Source organism: Falco naumanni, chromosome 10 (assembly GCF_017639655.2).
Source record: "Falco naumanni isolate bFalNau1 chromosome 10, bFalNau1.pat, whole genome shotgun sequence".
NCBI classification, from domain to species: domain Eukaryota; kingdom Metazoa; phylum Chordata; class Aves; order Falconiformes; family Falconidae; genus Falco; species Falco naumanni.
This window is the reverse complement of record NC_054063.1, coordinates 19,543,001-19,563,504: the sequence shown is the minus strand read 5'-3', so window position 1 is coordinate 19,563,504 and position 20,504 is coordinate 19,543,001. Positions and strand designations below refer to the sequence as shown.

General features: G+C 48.4%; 2 protein-coding genes across 3 annotated transcripts in view; both read left to right on the top strand.

Moving 5' to 3' along the window:
- On the top strand, window positions 1-8,654 carry TMEM80 (transmembrane protein 80). The gene is made up of 5 exons (XM_040607907.1): window positions 1-106; window positions 3,154-3,170; window positions 5,226-5,319; window positions 5,428-5,520; window positions 6,853-8,654. The coding sequence occupies exons 1-5, from the start codon at window positions 85-87 to the stop codon at window positions 7,056-7,058; spliced, it is 432 nt and encodes a 143-aa protein (XP_040463841.1). The 5' UTR covers window positions 1-84; the 3' UTR covers window positions 7,059-8,654.
- A 4,280-nt stretch (window positions 8,655-12,934) lies between these two features.
- The window catches only part of EPS8L2 (EPS8 like 2), a 66,875-nt gene continuing 59,305 nt past the window's right edge, over window positions 12,935-20,504 (top strand). For both annotated transcript variants that reach the window (XM_040608644.1, XM_040608645.1), the window contains exon 1: window positions 12,935-13,277. The gene's annotated coding sequence lies outside the window, so the exon portion shown is untranslated. The remainder of the gene's footprint in view (window positions 13,278-20,504) is intronic.

The following is a 20,504-nucleotide window of genomic DNA, read 5'->3' as shown; positions in this document are numbered from 1 at the left end:
CCAGGCGCGCGCAGCCGAACGGTCGCGGCGCACAGGCTGCCGGGAAGCTGGAGGACTGGCAGGCGGCGGGGGCGGGGCGCTAAGATGGCCGTTGTTGTGAGGCGAGGTGAGCGGCGCGGCGACAGCGACAGCTCTTTCCCCACCGCGTCCTGGCGGGCCGGGGGTGGCTGTTTCCCACCGTGTTACCGGTTACCTCTCGCCGCCCCAGGCGGGGGGACGCAGCGAAAGCGAGGCGGGGGCCGAGGTCGGGCTAGGCCTCGGCGACAAGCCCAGCCCGATAGCCATATCGCGACAGTCCCGACACGCTGAGGTAAATGCTGGCAGCTGCGGGCCCTCTGTCAGCGTGAGAAGGGGCTTGGCGCTTGTGCGGGCTGAGGAGCTCCTTTACCCACAGGCAAATCGCCTTCCTCAGGCTGAGTGATGGCCCTTGAAAATTAAAGTCTTTATTTCAAATTGAGAACTACAGGGATTCAGAGGGGGGAAGAAAAGTTCTTCAGTAGTGTGGTAAAAATGATGATTTTCCGCTTCTTTCAAAGAGGTCAAAGGTTTCCCCCAGAATGTAAATCTCAGACAGAGCTGGGCTTGAAAACTTCGGCCTGAACAATCGGCGTTTGTGAAAGTCCCAAAACCAAGTTGCTGCAATGCAGTGCACTGGGTAATGTTAACTACAGCTGCTGCATGCTTTTAATATAGTTTTGCCGTTAAAAAAATTAAACCAGTTTTTTAGAAAATAGGCCACGTTCTAGCTCAAGTAACTGCACACAGTGTCACTCAGTCATTTCCAAAATCAGTATCAGCTTGGATAAGTAGTCAAAGCTTTTGTTGTATTAAACACTGCACTGGAGTGTGGCATGTGGCTGTTCCCTACAAAGCCGCCCAGGAAAGTCAGCAGGATTTGGCTAAAGGGCTGCCTGAGAGCAGGACTGGGAGCAGAGGCATGCCTGCGTGCAGAGCCCGTGTGGTGGACAGCTCGGTCTGCGTACCCAAGCAGCTTGGAAAGACAGTCCATGCTCAACCCCAGTGCAAACAGCTTATTGCCTGGGAGTTACCCTCCTACTTAAAGCATGTACACAACTGGAAACAAGGGGCATTACGCTTTGGGTTTTTACGGTCCGTACAAGCATTCAAATAGGCAGAAATCAGGTGCCAGCCTGCACGCAGTGGGCAGTCACTACACCAGGTCTCACTAATGCAAATGTCCCCCCTAGCAGAAAGTTGTTCTTGCTGCTGCAACTTTGTGTGCTTCATCTAAACGCTTTCAAATTGTTAATGTGCTTTTTGTTTTTCCCTCCTGTGCCAGAATGCTCACTTTCAATTTAAAAATCCCCCAGCAGCAATCCAGACTTCATTAATCCTAGCAGTGAGATGATCTCAGGGTGTTGCTATTAGCAGCCTGCTGTAACACCTGAAATTATATATTCAGCTGGCATAATAATTACTACTTAACTGCAGTATCTCTTTCACGGGCGTGTTGTGGGGTTTAAATGTTTAACCTGTGTGAAATGTCCCGCGTTGCTCTGGGGGAGGCAGCATGTTCTAAATAATAGTGGCTATCAAACTCCTCCTCTGAACAGATGCAGGAATGTAGTCAGTGCCCTCTTGTGGAAAATGATTTAAAAGAAAAAAAAAGTTTAAAGAGAAAGGTGGGGAACTGCCATTAGGGAGTTCACTAGGGATTACCTGTACGGTAAAACCGTAGTACTCTAATTATACGGCAGGCGTCACGACAGTGTAGCTACCCAGCACGGATGAGGCTACACCAGTACAGCTTAGTGTTTGGTTATACAGAAAAAGTTCATATCCAGCCACTTCTTGCGGAATAATAACACGTCTACGCATGCAGTCATGGTATTTCAAATTAACATCTGGCTTCACAGTCTCAAACAACTTTAAAATGGAGACATCTCCTTATTGCTGTGCAAGTCAGGAAGCATATCATCTTGATGTATGAGGGTTTATACCAGGGTATAAATACAACGCATCTTTTAACCATTAGTTGCTGCAGAACAAGGTGTGTAGTGAAACCTTTAACTCCCCTTCTGCAAAAAGAAATAAAGCATTCATCAAAACGCATTTTAGCTAAAAGAAGGGACAAGTCTGTTAGGAGCCTGTAGTCCCTTTTACAGAAAGTAGAGAGGAAATGAAGCACATCCAGGAGGCGTTTCAGATCACAGACAGTATGAATCACTTTCTAAAATTGCTTGCCTATTTCCACTGTGTTCCCAAATTGGATACCTTAATTAGGTGCCTAAAGTTAGTGGGGAGTAATTTGGGCCCAACTGCATAAAACTATTAGGTGATGAGGCCATTAACCTCAGGAAGCCCGGGGATGAAGATGGTGAGATGAATATGTCCCACTGATTTGATGATAATGAGATGTCTCTAAGATGATGGATGAAATGGTCTTTCACAGACAGTTTTGCTCTCTGTCAAACAGAGATCGTAACTTTTCAATTCCCCATGTGTCTGAAAGAAGTTGAGAATATTAATGGGTTACTGAAGAGGTACTTTAGCATGTTAGTGCCATCATGTTGCAAGGGAATTTTATCTGTGTTTTTGCAGAAAAAAAGAAAAAGAAAATGCATTGTCTAGCTTATAGAAAATATTTGGTATGATTTCTGTGGGTGATCAGCACATATTAAGGTTTTACATAGAATGACTTCGCTTTTGAAGGGAACCGGTTTGGAAGGATGTGATTTAGAGGAAGCGGGGAGCCCTGTGTTCTACATGAATGCTTTCTCACAATTTAAAACCAAATGGAACATTCTGGTTACCTTGCATGTTTCCCTTGTTCCTGCATAGTTAGAGGGGATGAAGTGTCATCTGCTGTGAAAGGACAGGATAAACAAGTTCTAGGTAATGCCTGTGTACTTTATGCTTTCAAAGAGATGGGTTCCTCGGTGAAAGTTACTTTTCAGAACAGGGACTTCCCCCAAATTATTTTAGAATTTCTGTATTTGAAGAAGTTATTTTTGGAACCTGAACTGCATGATATGAGAAAATAGTAAGTCTTCCAGTGAACTGAAAAAGAAAGAATGTTCTGCAAGCACGCTTGACCACTCTAGTAACATCAGTTGTTTGAATGTTTCTGCAGCACTTTTGGTAAATATTTAGACTTGTTTTCTTTTTATTTTTTTCCTTCTTGACGGAAAGGAAGAACTTCATCAGTCGTATCCTTTTTGTACCTTTCATCTCTCACATGCGGGAATCCTGAGGAAGACTGGCTGAAATGCATTCACATCTCCCTGCCTAATAAATCTGCACAATGCTATTTTTGTGTTATTCTTTGAGTTTTCCATCACTGTCCATATGAAGGAAAACTGGTAAAACATTTCTTCCAAGGAAAGATGTTTTTTGTAGCATTAGCTGGGATTTAGCTGAGAGTTTGCCCTGATCAGCTCCCACTCATGCAGAAAACCCTTTAACCCACCCTGCAGTCTTGACAGAGGGCTGGCAGCCGCATTTTATGGTCACGTAACTCTCATGTCCTTAGGAAGCAAGGCTAAAAATGGAATTTGTGGACTGAAGAACACAAACCCCATGCAGCACACCTCACAGACAGCTGACACAGCTGAAGAGGTAGTAAAAGCAGCTTTCAATAGTACTTCCTCTCCTCCCATGTTAATTCACCCTACCTTTACTCCTGCCAAGATCTAAGTAACTTCTGAGAGGAGACACCCTTGGCTGCAGAGATTTCCAGGCTTAGAACCTATCAAGTAATTTTTTGTTCCACCTTCCTGCAACTGGAAAAACAGAAACCCCTGGTTCTGTTTTAATAAAATGAGCTTCTCTGGGAACTGGAACACATCCACCGCATGCGGGTGGGTGCACTGTTCAGAAACTGGATGGGCAGCTCCTGTAGAAGATGCCTGGGATGAAGTCCCTGCTTGGAGATATTCAGAGGATTTGAGAAGGGCTGGGGGAGAGAGAGGCATATAAAGAATGTTTTGAGTCTAGAGAGACAGATGTAGAATTAAAGCAGCACTGATGACTTCCTTATATAAATTACATTGTATTATTGAAGACTAAGGCAGGCATTTGGTTATCAAAAATCTATGTGAATGGCCAAACTTTCTGGATTCTTGGAGCCACATTCCAACTTCCTCATGTGGTGGTGAGTGCCAGGACATCCTACACATCTCCTATGTTGCATTAATAACATGCTGCAGTGCCTCGAGAGAAAATGATTCCTTCAGTACGTGTGTACCTGCTGTGAGGAATTGTGCCTATGCATAGGGGTGGGTGGGCTCTTGAAGACACCTGGCTGTGTGGTACATCCCATAAACCAGGCCTTTCAGCTCCTGTTGGTCAGAGAGGGAGCTGGCACAGTTTAATATCTGACAGTAGTTCATCCCGCCCTGTTTGGGACCTGCTTGGCTAGGAAGGTGCTCATCTCCACTGACTCCGGAGGGAGCCCCGGTGATGAGGTCAGGCTGGATGCCTGACTGTAGGGTAGCTGTCTTGGGGTGGCTACAGGTGAGAGGAATCTGCTCTAAGCCTCCAAGTAATTTCTCCCTATTCATACAACAGCGTGTGCCGTACTCCCTGTCCTCCAGGGGCATTCTGAGGGTGTATTAAGGATTGTGGAGCTCTCGGTCGGATACCTTGGCAGTAGATCCACACAGACAAATAACTAAAGCGAAATATTATGTTGTACTATACAACTGTTAGTTTTGTGAGCAGTGAATTAAGGAAGTCTGTTTCTTATCAATTTGCACCTCAGAGTTGAGTTTGTGGCCTTTCTCAGACTTGTAACAAAGACAAAGCACAGCTTTCAGACTTTCCATCATGTGGGCAGTAACAGGGCCTGTCTGCTTCACAGAGCCACCTATTTTCAAAAACCTTCAGGAATGTGATGTATTGGAGTCTGCCAACCCTCTGTCAACTTGCTTAAGGCTGACTAAGAGGTATAGAAGTTGTCTGGGGAAATGTACACATGGACCCACCCCCCCCACATTTCCTTAGGCTAACGAATACCCTACTACATACCAAATACATTTTTTTAAAAAAGGAACTAAAGCCAAACCTGAAACAACTAGCTTTTATCCTAACTCCTGGTGTCTGCAATCTCAAGTTACTTTCTGAACCCTACCACTAAGCCAGTCATAGTTGAACCATAGTACAAAAAGGCACCACAGTGTATTTTGAGGTTACTGGGAAAGGGCAATTTTATGAAATGGACCCCACCTCATTGCTATGAGAAATCCTTAACAACAGTCTACCAGTTGTCATCTGTTCCTTTACAGCTTCTATTTTATGTAAATGGTATTTACTACATCTTTTACTTCTTGGCAACTCTTGCAATGATTGTTTATAAAAGTAAGTTGCACGTGTTCTAACACAGAAGTAGGCTGTGTGCTGATGACACGGCTGTGGTTTGTCTGTATGCCTATTCTATTTTCCTATTTACACTGTGTTATTCTACAGGTCAAGTTTTCAGTTATCCAGATGATTTTTTGGCTCCAGACCTTGCTTTGCTTCTCATTATGGCTATTCTTGAAGTGCTCCGATTATACTTTGGTATGTCGTGTTACCAGTGTGCCTTTTCAGTTGAATATCATCTTTAAACATTAATCATTCTGATATAGAGTGTTTGTCAAACAAAACATGCCAGTTTAGCAGACTAGCAGGTATTTAAGGGACTGTTCATTTATGTCATTAAACTTTATCTGACTGATCAACAGATTTGGTCAGAGGGTCAAACAAAATTTGCTCTCATATGAAATATAATCTATAATGCCATTAAAAAACAATAGCTGGGTTGTCAGAAAGCAATATAAATGGGACAGCTGAAATGCTGTTTACAAGTGAGCGTGACTTGTGAGTATGAACACGTTGAAAAAGAGATTTCCATTCACTGAGGCAACAGGGCTCCTTTCAACCGCTCCAGCAACATACACAAGTAGTTAAAATTGCTGGAGCCTTGTGGAACAGGTAATGCTAAGGACGTCCCTGAGCAGGGTACACCTGCCACCACCACAACTATGCCTGTTCCTTTCACTCCTGAAGACACATGCCAGTTCCCACATCTTCATTTCACTAAGGGAGAACAGTGTAAAGGGCCTCCTAACCCCTTCATAAAATTTCATAAAGTCCTTTTTTTTAAAAAAATGAAGTTACTGTTAAAATCTGTGCTCAATATTCCTAAGCTATTTATGCAAGGTGGGTCTCTGTTGAATTTAGCTGTAGGGGTGAATTCAGCCTGCTGCCTTAAAGCTCTCTGCATATGTTTGCTTGGAGCCTGGTGGATGAATAAAGAAGTGAGTTTCAAGTCTAATGTAGTTAGAAAGCAAAATCTAGTGAGCCTGGCTTGGAAATAAGAGGAAGAGGAAAATGCAAGGGAGAGATAAGCGCAGCTTCTCCACAATGATAGTAATTTGAAATACAAATAGGTTAGCAGGGAATATAGAAGATTCTATATTGTGTAACATTTTAAAATCAGGATTGGATGCTTTTAGATGTGCATTGCAGACACCAAGTTCTCATGCTAAGTGCGGAGCTGGGGGAGACTGAGGGGAAGTTTGATGGTTGACTAAAATGCTGAGTGATCAAAATGGTTGCAGCTTCAGAGCTGATTATCTGTGGTAAGAAAAGGTAGGTGTCGCGACTTTGAGTACCAACTGATTGCTCTTTATTTAGATTCACTTCGGTCAGCGAGAAACAGACTGTCCGTTGGTGTTTGGGTTTGTTCTTACATTTACTTGACACAGCCTTGATTCAGGCCGGTATTTCTATGTGCTCTGAGCTGTAAGAATTAGAGTGTTTTTTTGAGCAGGAATACTTCTGAACTTATGGCTTGTCATATTATCAGAAGAAATCAGAGACTTATAGCAGCTTTTTGTTTCCTTCCAGGTTCAAAGGGTAACCTGACAGAAGAAGAGGCTCCATTAGGGCTCAGTCTTGTGATCACTGTTGGAAGCGTGATTCTGTCTGTCTATTTCCTGGTGTGGCAAACTTACGTGCTGAAAGCAGACGTCATTATAAACGCTGTTCTTCTCTTTACATACGGGCTTGAGTCAGTACTAAAGGTCATAGCCATTGCTGCTTTTGTCAGCTAAACCCTAGCAGTTTCCAACATGTTTTCAACACTTTTCTTCTCTAAAAGAGTGGGTTTATATTTCAAATATTTAATAATTTTGCATATAAAATTCCTGTAAAACTTTCCTCTGTTTAAAGCACAAAGTTTTGAGGGGCAGAGATCTCCCTGATGGGCAGGTAAAATATCCTGTCTAGCAGCTGTGTCATGCTATCTCATCGGATAGCTTACTTACGAGCAAAGGCAAGAGATGATTCAGCAAAAACACTTAATGCTCTGCTATTCATCAGGGATCAATACTAAATATTCATTCCCCACACAGAATAGTAGCCAGGGCATCATCTAGCTACGTGCTGTTGAGATACGAGTTTTCACGCCATAGCAGCCACATACAACCAAAGTGACACAGAAATGAATCAGGCCAATATAGCATGAACTCATTTCTGCCTTACTGCGTACACCTTCATGTTTGAGGGCACAGTTTCTCTTCTGCTCTCATTTGTGTTCTCAGACCCCAGTGGTAATTTCCATGACTTTAGTAGGGCACTACCTGATTTATCCCAGTGGGAGAGAGCTGAATTAAGTTTTGTGCATAGCCAGAGAGCCGAGCTATGGGGTTTAGGCAGCTGGTTCGTACTGATGCAGAGGCCAAAGGCAGTAGTGTGAGAGTATTTTTGTTTAAATAGAATGGTCTAAGATGGGCATAAACAGTCACCATTCACTCAGCCTTCTATTTAAAAGTCCAACAGAATGTTGTCAGGTGTACTTCTGTTTGGTGTTAAATGTGTTTGTTTCCATGATTCTGCAAACTTTATGACGTTCAAGCCTTGAACTGTGTGCAATTTCAGATTTTCACTGTATCAAAAATATGCATGTATTAATGTAACACTTGGGGAGTTTGCAGGGCTTTTGTACAAGCAGGTTTTATATTCAGAATTTCCTGTTTTTCTATTTATTTATTCAAATAAATAATGTTTTAGATCTAAGAAATGTTTGAAGTGCAGAGCATCTTGTTCAGCTCCTAGGCTACAGTTAAATTGCACAAAGGAAGACTTGGATGAGACTGGATCTGTGCAAGAGACTCTTCTGCTCCTGCTACCACTGCATGTAGGTTGTTCTCCTGCACAGGGAAAGCTCTGCGCTAATTTGCACCAGCCAGGGGCTGAAAATAGAGTGGTGTGGGCCCTGTATCACCTCAGCCATGCTATTGGGTTCTTTCTGGTGGTGGTAGAAGGGAACAAACAATGCAGAAGTTCCTGCAGAAGGGCCCAGTTTCATCCCTCGGTCATACCCAGGGAAGCCACTGCCAAAGCCAGGTCACACCAACTCCTGTCCACATTACACCACCCAGCAGTCAAAATCGAAACAAAATCATACGCATTGGCACAAATCCCCTTGGGCCAGATCCTGTCACGTCAGTGGCACAACCAGCCTTTTCCTGATCAGCAGGGACAAGGCTGCACCCATGAAGGCAATGTAAAAGCAGCGGAACTGGGTGCTAAGGAGCCAGGAAACTGAGTGGCCAAATGTTTCTGTGCTTAATCTGCACGAATCAAACCCCCACCCATTTGTCCTTCCAGATTTGCCTGGCATAATGGAATGTACTCATCACATCACAGAGTTGTTATGAGAAGTGACAAATGCACCAGGCTCTATCTACCCCGTTAATGACGAACGCATACTGAGCAAAACCCCTCTCTGTGTGAGTACAAATACAAGCACAAACTTTTTTCTGGTATTTACACCTGCCTTACACAAAGGTCTGGTAATAGAACATCTTACAGGCTTTCAAGACAATACAGCAGAGTAGTTTTTTACCTGAATGTAGGTGGTACAGCAGATGGGGTCACACATCTCAACTTCAAGTCGCAGCCTCTGTGCTTTACCTTCTTTCCTTCTCATGCTCACTACAAACAAAAGAAACACAAAATCTTAGCACAGCTAGAGGCAGCAGAGACCCCAGGTGTAGATTCAGGAGACACTAGTAAAGCTGGTAGAAAGTGTTCCTACCCAGAGGTGTTTGACCCCACCACAGATCACCACCCCCTCAACTACAACCCTACAACCACTTGTGATGCTGCACCATAAAACTGGATCCCTGGCCTGATCTGTGCAGAAAATAGCCCTCAAAAATGGTTCTGATGAAGGTTTTAATTAGGTGACAGCTGCCATGTTTTTGCCTATCCCCACAGCACAGTATGAGTTTGGGAGGCAGAGTAAAGCAGCCTCCTCCTCAAGCTTTATAAAACAATGTGGTTTATACATATATATTATATATATATATGTTATAAAATGTTGTGAACCCTTTGCTCCCTAACCATCACCTAGATGAAAATCAAGAATCAGCAGAGAGTGACAATGCTTGCTGATAGTCAGCAATGGGGTAAATATACACATACGATAATAAACATAAATGTTGGAGCTTGTTTCAGAGTACTGCCTCATGGCTTGCAGACGGTCACAGAGCCCTGTCAGTGCTTGCTCAGTGTCAGCTGGTACCAGCCTGGATTTGCACCCTCAAAAGGACAGGGCAGCTCTGTTTCCGTTTTCTAGTTTAAGATAAAATTATCCATGAACCTTCTTCTGATTAGATGAGCAGATACCAGGGTAGTTCTGCTGCTGACAGCCCTTCTCCACTCTGTGATGGATGTAGAAGGCTGAAGAAGCCTGTAAGCTTCAGGCAACTTCGTCTCAGGTATTTCCAGGCTTTGAACAGGAATTGTTATTTATGACCCCAATTTCATGACAGCTTCTCTCCATGCCAAACTGGTACAAAGACCTGAAGAGAATTGTGCCCTGGCCTCAGAGAGTTTCTCTAATCAGGAGCTCCTTTCCAAACTGTTCCCACTGTTCAGAGAAGCAGGGCACAGCGTAGTAAAGCTATTGATGACGTTTGCCAGACATAAGATTGCTGGAGCTTTTAATTATGAGGCCCAGCCCTTCTCAAACAGGACGAGCAAGTTGGATGAAAATGGCATTAAAAATTTAGAAGAACACATATTTTGAGGTGCTTGGTTTGGGTGTTGTTTACTCTGCAAGGAAGAATTCTTTGTTCTCAAGCCATCACAGGGGTGTCTGCCGCCAACCTGATTTAAAAGGCTGATCCTGAGAGACAAGTTAGCCTCCTGGGATTTCAAACTTGGAGGTGTTTTAAGAGACAGGGCTTTATTGGTCCACAGCTTTTTTTGTGTTCCTCAGCAGGTAGAAACAACATGCAGACCAAAGGCCTGCTGAAGTGGTACAGTCCTCCAGGAAAGGCGTAAGGTTTGGTTCCACAGCTGGGAGCCAAGGCAATGGAGTGGGACAATTCTCTTGCTGACTGCCCCTGGCTCACTTAGACCAGCATCAGCTGTTGCAGGGAAGATGTCATAGGCTCATTGTGGTTTTCTTCCCTGCCCAGAGGAAAAGTTGCCTCCTCTGCTCAGCAGTTACAGATTCCCTGCGAGGCACGGCACTTCACAGTAGCCTCTGTGCCTACCTTCGTTGGGAACATGCAGCTGAGGCTGCCAGACAGCGAGCAGTCAGCGCCTCAAACATTCAATGGCTTCTCCAACAGAATCCTGCCAACTCTGTTTGTGCCCCGGGAGCATCAGCCCAGCCCAGTGGTCCCACTGAAATGCCCCAGATGATGCATTTCAGGGTTTAGGGATCTCCTGCACAAAACCTTTCAGCCAGCAAGGCTCACCAGGCTCTGGCACAGCTGATGTTCCCACCGTGATTCCCTTCTGTTGAACTGATGCCCCTTCCCCTGCTGGGTGGTGTGGCTGGAATCCTCCAAGCGCTGCTTGTCCTAGGGCTGGCCATGTTCTCACAGCACATCCTGTACTGAGATCCCCCTGGGGTCTCACTGACACCACAGCGAGGAGGATGACAGGGCGCTGGGTGGGTTCGTCACACCGAGTATCGGTTCACATTCTCCCGCGGCAGAAGAGGTTGTTCTATCAAAACCAAGCTGCCAAAATCGTAACTGTCACGCAGAGAACTTTCTCTCCCCCTGCCCATCCAGCTCACCCGGCCGCATTCCTCCTGCAGTAACTCATGCGGGGCGGTTCCCCCCGCACGGCTCTGGCCAGGGGCCAGGCAGCAAGCCGAGCGCTGGCCCCCATAGCATGGCAGGCACCGCAGAAAACCACAGCGGCAGGGAACTCGGCAAGCACCAGGTTAAGGAAGCTGGGCTTCCTCCAGACCTGTGTCCCGTCGTGGGGAAGCATCTTATTTCTTTCTCTAGTGTCAGAGTTGCAGCTATTTCTTCCCCAGGGCCCCAGTGACAAGGGGTCTCGCTGGCATGTACAGTCCATAGGTTCAACATATATCGTGGGGAGGCCTGCAATACACATGCACTTTAATAAAATGCTCTCAAAAGCCCCATTTTTTGGAGAGGACTGGCTAACCAGATGAGTCTGTAAGACCCATACATTCAGCTGATATTTTCCAGCTTAACGATCAGCTCATGAGCTGATCCCATTGTTTTCCAAAATGTTAAATTTTAAGACTAATGAAACTAGGTGTAATAAGCCTGCCCACACAACAGACCGTTTCCCAGAGCTCAGGGTCCCTCTTGGCCCCCAGTCACACCATCTGCAGGGCTGAGCTGGCAGCAGGACCGACCCTGAGCAGAACTTGACCAACCTCTCTACAGTCTCACAAAAGTGGCCTGGACATCTTTTAAAATTTCCCTCTGGCTTTTGAAGAGCAAGAGAGGAGTAACAAGAGATTATGTGACAAAACTGGAGCCTCTAAAGATATCCTTCCCAGAGAGCACAGGAGCAACATTCACCACAAGTCAAGGGCTGAAGCTCAAGTCCGACCTCTGCTACCCCAGCAAGAAGTGGTTCTTGCTTTCTCTGTGCCCCACCTGAGGCCCTGGTAAAACGGGGATGGTGGTCCCACTCCTGACACCACCGATGACATCACACTCACTCAGACATCTGCAGGGGAGGGCTCACACAGCCCTGCCGTGGCACGGGAACGCTCCCTGCAATGGCCAAAAGGGTCATGTGCAGCTTCTCTCCAGCACATGGGCACACATGTGTGAATAACAGGGTCCTGCGTATGGTGGTCACCCCAGCAGAGCCAACAAGGAGCATCTCCTGCTGAGGAGCAAGCCCCACTCAGGCTGCACTGTGCCGATGTCAAAGCCTTCGCCTGCCTTCTCACCCAAGGCCAGTGAGCCCCTCACCCACTCCTATGCCACTGCAACTGCTTCACCTTGGTTCCCCCAAAGGTGGGTTTAACAATTACTTCCCTCTCCCCGCCGTAACCATGGCACAGCTCCACCAAAGCTACCTTACACCTTTGCCTATGCCAGGAGCTGAAGTGTGGGGCAAGACGAGGGGCTTTATGGCCGTGTGACACTAAGAAGCAAAGTTCCACGCTGTGGGGTACCCCAAAAGGGGTTCTGCTCCTCACCTCACTGCTTTGGGGACCTGGAGAGAGAGGACGTTTTGCCCTCTCCACCTCACACCACCTTTCCCCGCTGCAGACGTCAGGGCAGGGAAAGCAGGCGGAGAGAAGCTGGAGGAAAACAACCCGCAAGCTAGTGCGGAGCCACGGAGGAGAGCACCGGGCTGCACAAAAGGTGCCTTGTTCCCCCCATGAGGTGCTCAGGCAGCGAGTCCCCTCCCTCACTGGCAATGGAAAACCGAGCTCCAAGCGCTCCTTTGCCACCCCTCGCCGCCTTCAGCCTCCCCCTTGGGTACAAAATGTTCTCAGGCAAAAGAAAACTGAACTTTAACACGTCCCTCTCAGTCAGCACCTCGGCTCAGCTTTGGGTCCCCTTGCAGCAGGAGTGGGCGAGGGCCCCAGGTGCCCCTGGCCCCTTGGGGGGACGCAGCTGGCTCGCCAGGGCCACCGGCTCCTAGTTATACAGTAACCTGTTGCTCCGGGTCCCAGCTCCACCTCTCGCTGCCTCCACATCCCTCCCCTCCCCTCTCCTCTGCCAAGAAACCTCTGTCACCTGCTCTCAGACAAGCGGGGCGAGCGGCACCAGGACGAAAGGGCAGAGGAAAGCCAGCAGCAAGGGGACCCCCAGGCTGGTGCTTTGGGTGGGCTCTGCCTTGCTCTCGCTTCCACCGTTTGGGCTGGGGCACAGGCTCGCAGGCAAAGCGCCACGCAGCGAGGCAGAGGGAGCTTGGCTGCCGGGGAATGGCAGCAGGATTGAACTAGGAGGGCACGGCTAACTGGGAGAGGACGCACAGGAGACGAGGGAACTGCGGGAGACGAAAGCGGCTTCTCAGCATTGGTAAGTCCCTAAAACTTCACATCCCCCCCTCCCCCCGCCCCAGCACTTATCTACTTCAAAAGTCTGGTTGATTCAGCTGCGGAGGGAGCGTGACTGCAGAGGGGGGTGCGGCTGCGATAACTGTCAGTGCATAGCTTTAGGTTGCTTTTCTGTTAAAAGGGTGAAAAAACATAATTTTTCCAGCATTACTTTTTCTGCATTTGTTTCCCGTTCTTGCATATCCCCACCGGAGCAGACCCAGTAGGTGGCACTTTCTTGGCAGCAAAATATCTGTCTGGCACAGAGCAGGGTTTGTTTTTTGGTGTTTTTTTGTTGTTGTTCCTAACGAAGTCTGAAGTCGGTAGTTTTGAGCAGCTGTTTGTTTGCAAACCTCGGGGTTTCCTCCTTTCAGGATGCATGTGGAGAGAATTTTTGTAGTTCCTCACCGGGCACCTCAGTGAGCTGCTGCTCTTGGTGGGTGAGCGCTGTCTGCCTGTGACCTTGGCAAGATTCATCACCCTACTTCAGAATGGAGGGGAGACTCACTCGAAGCTGCCCCGCTCCCTTGGGTGACAGCTCTGGTCCCTGTGAGCTTTCGCCGGCATTAACGAACTGGAGCGCAGCTCTCCTATCCCCTTTCACTTATTTGCAGGAAATGCCAGTGCAAACTCCGCCGAGGACAAGGCTCAGGGACAAATGATTTGACTGACATTATTTTTAAATGCTGGAAATAATTGTGAGACAGTAGTAAAATATGGTGATTGCCCTACTGTAATTAGGGCAACAGGGAGTAACGCTTTCATCGCTGGGCTGCTCTGAAATGCTGCATGAAGCGAATGCCACAACAGGGATCAGATCCTTCAGTGGTTGCTTCTCTGGGAGCATCAGCACTGGGCTGCTTTGGTGGGATCTTCCCCTGTGAAGGACTTTTTCTGAATTAAAAGACATGACAGCAACAGGCTCAGCCTGCAGCTGACACACAACAGCCCGGCTGGCTGAAGCAGAGACCTGAGCGGGGTTTCACCTGCAAATGCCGCATGCGGTAACACATTCCTGGCTCTGGTCAGTTAAGCGATTGAGTTTTCAGTTTATCAGGAAGAAAAAATAGTTTTTCACCCACAGAAAGGGCAGGCAGCGGTATTGAATCAAGGTGTCCTTTAAAACAGGACTGTGAGAAGGACTTGGGATCCACTGTGGGAACGTGTCTGTAAGTGGCAAAGGTCATTGCTTCGCCCTGTTTAAAACCAAGGCTTTAATTGGTATTTGGGATAACGCTAACAGCTCAGTCCCTGATGCAGTTAGGCCTGGGTCATGCCTGCTGCTGGCTTCCACCACTGAAGTGTTAGGAAGCCAGGCTGGCCAGGGATCTGCTGCTCTTTCGGCTGGATCCCAGCCCTCCAGCACATGCAGGTGGTCCAGTGCAGGATTTGCTTTGCTGTACTCTGCAGGGCAGAGGGAGTCTGTTGTATATAGAGCTTAGAGGGACCGGGGGGCGTTTTGGGCACCTGAGAAAAATTTGAGTGCTGGCATCACTGAAATGGATGTTGGTGAAGTCCCGGGAAGGAAACAGCTGTGAAAGATGGTGAAGCCCAGCTGCTGTGTGTGCACGCACGCACGACTGTTTGCTTGGTGTGATAGAGCAGTTTGCCAAGACAAGCTTCCAGTCCTTGGCTTTCTGCCCCTCTGCCGGTCAGCACCCAGTGTCAGAGTGGGCAAAGACACCCGGAGAGGTGAACAGCCCAGCCGCTGCACAGCACAAGGAGGAAATTTCTTCTGGGCCACGGGCTCTGTGTCACAGAGGCAGACAGGCTCTCTCCTTCAGTGCCCACCTTTGCTGATGGCAAACAGCTCCCCATCAGTCAGAGCAGCAAAGCCTGGTCCTGAGCCTGGTGAAACGGGTCCTACAGATTGTTGCTTCTGGGGCTTTGCCTGCCCAACTCTCATGGATGCAGGCACCTGGTCTGTACAGACCAGCTTGCCAACTTGGGTGGCAGCTCGCTTGTGTGCGCGCAGGTGAATAGTGGAGAAGACGCTGTCTGCGGTAACATTAACAGTGGCTACCCTTTTGTTGGGCTGTCCTGCTGTGGCTGCCTGCCCAGTGTCAGCCAAGGGCGTGAAGAGCCAGGCATGGGTTGCACAGAGGAACCCAGGCCTGCTAGCTCCGCTTTGGCTGTATGTCCAGAGCAGGAGACGCTGCTGGGAGATGGCCTTGGGGCCAAATCTGCCAGATGTTTGTTAGCATCTGACCCTTGACAAGGTGGCTTTGAATGTGCTGGAAAACAGAATGCTTTTCATAGGGTCACAGGATAATTCAGGCTAGAAGTGAAAGAGATTCAGAAGAGAACCTACTGCGCTAAAGGACTCGGGAGGTTTCAGTCCTTGTGGCAGACAAAGAAAGGAGTGAAACAGGGAGAACATACGCGTTGGCTTGCATGGGCTTGAGAAACATCCATATAAAATAGCCTTTGCACCCGGAGTTGAGTGCGTTGGGGAGCCTCAGAGGATTATTCCCAGAGGGCTGGATCCTGGGGTGCTATTTTGTCTCCGTCACACACTCTGCTTGTGTCCTGTCTTCTGTGCCATGGTCTCCCTGGAAGTGCTAGGTCAGAGCAGGCCTGTGGTTTTGATGAAGACTCAGCAGTCTTCTCCTTGTGTGGGGCTGAAGTCTGGCCTCACATCCACTTTACCTAACAGTGGTCAGCAGCACTGCCTTTAATTCCAGGGCAGATGTTAGTGCACAGACTTTAGCCTATGAGTTTGATGTGACTGGCAATGAAATAAGCATCCTCTAAAAATCCTCAGGCCTTACAAGCCACCCAAGCAGAAATGCCATGGAAGGTCCACAGACTTCCATGGTGACAGATGGTTTCCCACACTGTGGTAAGGTTTTATCAGCAGCAGGGTGACCGCCTGGATCAGCAGCAGCCATGCAGCACCAGGCAGATCTAGCAACACTTAACTGTGCCAGCACGGCCTCCTGAACCACCTTGCTTTGGCCAAGGTTCAGCAGGTGCCCAGGGAAATACCCACCTGCCTGCCCAAGAGGTATTCAATCCTCCCACTCGAAGGGAGGGGAAGGATGGTACCTCCAAAAACCCTCCCCGCTCACCCAGCCATGTTATAGATGAGTCCTTGCATCAGAAATGGTGCCAGGCACTGCACAATGCCTGAGTGACGCAGGAGACGAGATCCAAGGGGGGCCAAGAGGCCCCAGATCACAACAGGACTCCCAGATCTCCACCTGCCCACAAGACCACACAGCTTTTCATCTGTCAGCATTACAGCGGAGAGGAGCGTTCAGGATTTTCATGTAGTGGAGAGGCTGTGAACAGCAACTCCATTTGCAGAGGTTTTGAAATGGCAAGCTCAGGGAATAAGCATGCTGTCACCCATCCCTAAAATATTCAGTTCCCCTGCATCAGATCCTTGCCAAGAGGAGTCCAAGGGCTTCCCGGAGAGAGCTGATCCCACACATTGATGCTGCCCCCCACACACTAGTGATGTTGCGCTGCTCCCACATGAACAAAGCCAACTCTGTGCACAAGGCGAGAGTTCATCCTTTCCCAAGGGAGCGAGAGGCTTCCCTTCTCCTGGGCTGGGGATGGTGCCGCCAGCAAACTTGAAATGCATGATGCCGGGGGGGGGCAGGTTAATCAAAAAAGCCCTGGTATTTTTATTTCCTGGTGATCCAGCTATATCAGGAGGAATTGCAATTAAGAAGGGAGGGAAGGGTGTGTAGCTGAGCGCTGGACCGGTTTGGAGATCTTCCCCATTCACCTGCACTGCAATTGCCCAGGAGAGCCCAGCCCTTGTTCCCATTCCCCAAATGCTCCCAAGGGCATGACTGCAACGTGCTCACTGCCACTAAAGTTCTGCTGAGGGAGAAGACCAAAAGCTTCCCAACCCATGGGAAAAGGAAGCCAGAGGTGGGGAGTCACAGGCTCTGCCTGTTCAGCTGCCCTGGAACTGCAACTGAAGTAGCCAGACAAGCTGCTTTGGCTCCAGTTTGTTTTGAAGCACCAAGCGCATCCCAGAGGTGGCTGTCCCTGCAGGCATGGTTGGATCAGGGAGACCCTCACATCTGCACAAGGCAAGAGGCCAAGGCTGGGCTGCTCTGTGTCAGAGCAGGCGGCAAGGTGCAGCCCCAGCTGACACAGCAGCAAGGGCCTGCTCAGGATGCTCTGTGCCTTTTCATCCATCGCTGCCTACAGAGAAGGGTCACAAATCATCCTCGCTCACAAGCATCTCCCACCAGGATTCTCCTTACCCTGTTGAGATGGGCCAACACATCTCACGTACCAGAAACCCTCATCTCAGGTGCCAGGGGCACATTCCCACATCCAGACCGCAGCTGGGTCTTCACACCCTGAGGCATTAGCCCACCTATTCATCTCTCCTCTCCCACACCCCAAGATGCTGCCCTGGCTTCTCTTAGGCTGGGATGGAGGAGCTGAGCACCTCCATGGCAATAGGCATCAAGACCCAGGTCAGAAAGGGGCAGCAGATAACGTTTTGCAACAGCCCTGGCTGTCATGATGGGCAGCTGTGGCACAAACAAGCCCTCATGGCTCACAGGCCTCCAGCCCAGGCTTGCCCTAGTTGATGGCAGCTCTTCCAATGGCCAATAGAGCAGTAACTCTCCACATTTGGTGGGCTGTGGACCTCAAACACCACCTTGGAAAGGGCCAGCTTTCCCTTTTTTGGTTTCCCGTTGGGGTACTGGCCCCAAAAAGCTTTTCATAATTTGAACTTGTTCAAATTTTGTTCTTCATGCTTCCTTCTTCTTTTTCCCCTTCTGCCTTATCAGTCTCAATCTGTCCAGATTTACATCCTACAAAGGTAAAGTGCAGACCATCTGAACGGCAATAAATCAAAGTTCAGCCACCCAGCTGTAATGCTCACCATTGCTGAGTAATTCAGAAAGTGAAATAACTGCTGCTGGTGGGACGGCAATTAAGATCAAGCGCACAGGCACAGTCCGAGTCAACATCACCCTCTCCCGGACTGTTTACATGTAACTTTCCCCTTGCTGAAGATGACCAGAAGCAGGAACTATCTGGGAGCTGAGACAGTCCTAACCTCTTCATGCGTTAGAGATATTGGCTGCCAGGAGAACGAGCTGCCACCCAAAACCAGGGGCTCCTCCAGATCGCAGCACCAGCAAACACAAAGCAAAACCCAAACCCTGACCCATCTCACTGCTGTGGACTATGCAAAGTGGCTTGTCCTGGTCTGCCGCTCACTCCTCATTACCACCAACAGGACTTCTTGGGGGTCCCCCCTCACCCTACCACTGCCGGCAGGAGAAGGTTGGCAATAAGGAGGGTGCGGGTAGGTGCTGCCCTTGGTCAAGGCGTTGCTCACAGGGGGTTGGGGCTTAGGCCAGAACTGAACCTTGTGGACACTAAATCCTCCAAGTCAGGTTTGAGGCTTTCACTGGTCACTTTATGGAGAAAGAAGCAGTGACTCTGCCTTTGCTCTGTCTGTGCTGTGGATAAACACAGAGGTGTCCATTTGCCTGAGCCTGAGACACTGCTTTCATCACTAAATCCACTTTACAAAAACACTGGAGAGAGGAGAAGCGAGAAAGGTAATTGCACCCATGACATCCCGTAATAAATCACAGGCTGGAGCCTGCTCTTATTCCTGACACTGTTGCCTCTTAATTATAGCTGTGTTCATCTGAGGAGACAGAGTAGGAGAGCCAGGCTTTATGCAGAAGGGAGCATAATTAAAACCTCTCTGTTCACTAGAAAGATATTAATGCTTTCCTCTGGGGAAGAAGTGAATGGACTCGTCCCTGGCCATTCCCGCAGGTTAATCTGTAGCACTGACTTCCACACAGCAAGGCAGTTAGTCTTGTTTTCAGTATGGGATGCTCCTGGCATTGCTTCTAGGATGAGATATGGAACTTCCAAAATTCTCTGAAGAAGGAAGAGGAATAACATGTACTCAGGTAGCCTGCAGGTGTGAGTGTTGCTTGCCTGGTGTAAGGTTAGGTGGTAGGGGATGGATCTTCAGTCAATGTACGCTGACCACAGTAGAGTTTGGCAAATTGTCCCTTGCTGAGACTCCAGCCTTTAATATCTGACCCAGGCAGGACTTCTGTGATGGACAGTGCATCCCAGGCTGCACCCAAGTAAATCCTCTGACAGGAATTAGATAGACTTCAACAGGCTTGAGCCATGCTCAGCTCCACGTGGGAAGACAGTCAGGTCCCTTGGGCTGGCAGGGGAAGGAGTCTGGTACCACCAGGCACATGCGCCAGCATCTCTAGATGATCTCCAGATGGGCTTGGTACCTGACCATGCAGGCAGGTGCACTGCTGATTCACCTCTATGTTTCCAACATCTGCGAACACAAACCCTTCTAAATTGCAGGAGGACAGTAGTACACCCAAGAGATGGAAACAGCAGTTTGCCCCACTTGAAGTCAAAAGGTGTAAGTCAGCATTCTCCAGCTGGCCCTGGGGAGTTTTGATAGCAGAGAACCCAAGCTGGTGAAGGGAGGGTCCAGCACCCAGGCACATGCTCACTCCAACCAGGCACTCAAAGCCAGAGCAGGTTGGATGTGAATAACATAGGGAAAACGTTGGGTTGGATTTTCCCCTTGATTTTTGCAACAGAAGAGTCAGGGCAGGAGAGTAAATGTGATATGAAAGGCTCTCAGGGTTAACTGTAGATCCATAGGACTTTCAGGTTCATTGCTGTGAGTTGCTACTCCTTGGAGAAAAAAAAAAATGACAAAATTTCACCAGCTGAAAAAAAAAAAAAATTGCCAGAAAAGCTGCAGCTCAGTCAGAGCAGCCGCTGCACTAAACTAGACAGGAGCAGGTTCAACAGGATAAATTGAGAGTAAACGTATGAGAGCTGCTCATTGCTGGCCTTTGCCAGCATGAGCAGGTAACACCCTAGGTGTGGTCGGGCCATCAGCAGTCTGAGCAATCCTCCTGACATGGAAGCGCCCTTTACGCACTGCTCCTCTGCACTGCTGCGTCTGCTCCGAGCTTAAAAATAAAGAAGGAAGGGCTCCACGGATATGTGACTTGTTACGAAACTTCCAATACTCTTCAACTTGGAAGAGAGACAGCTGAGGTGCTGTTTGCCTCGACACCTGCAACACTGCCTGTGGCATGGAGACACAGAATAAGGGAACAGTTGTTTACTGATAACAGGGCTAGGGGGCATCCCATGAAACTGGCAGCTGGCAAGTGTGGCACAAACAAAAGGAGACAGCTGAGCGCACCAT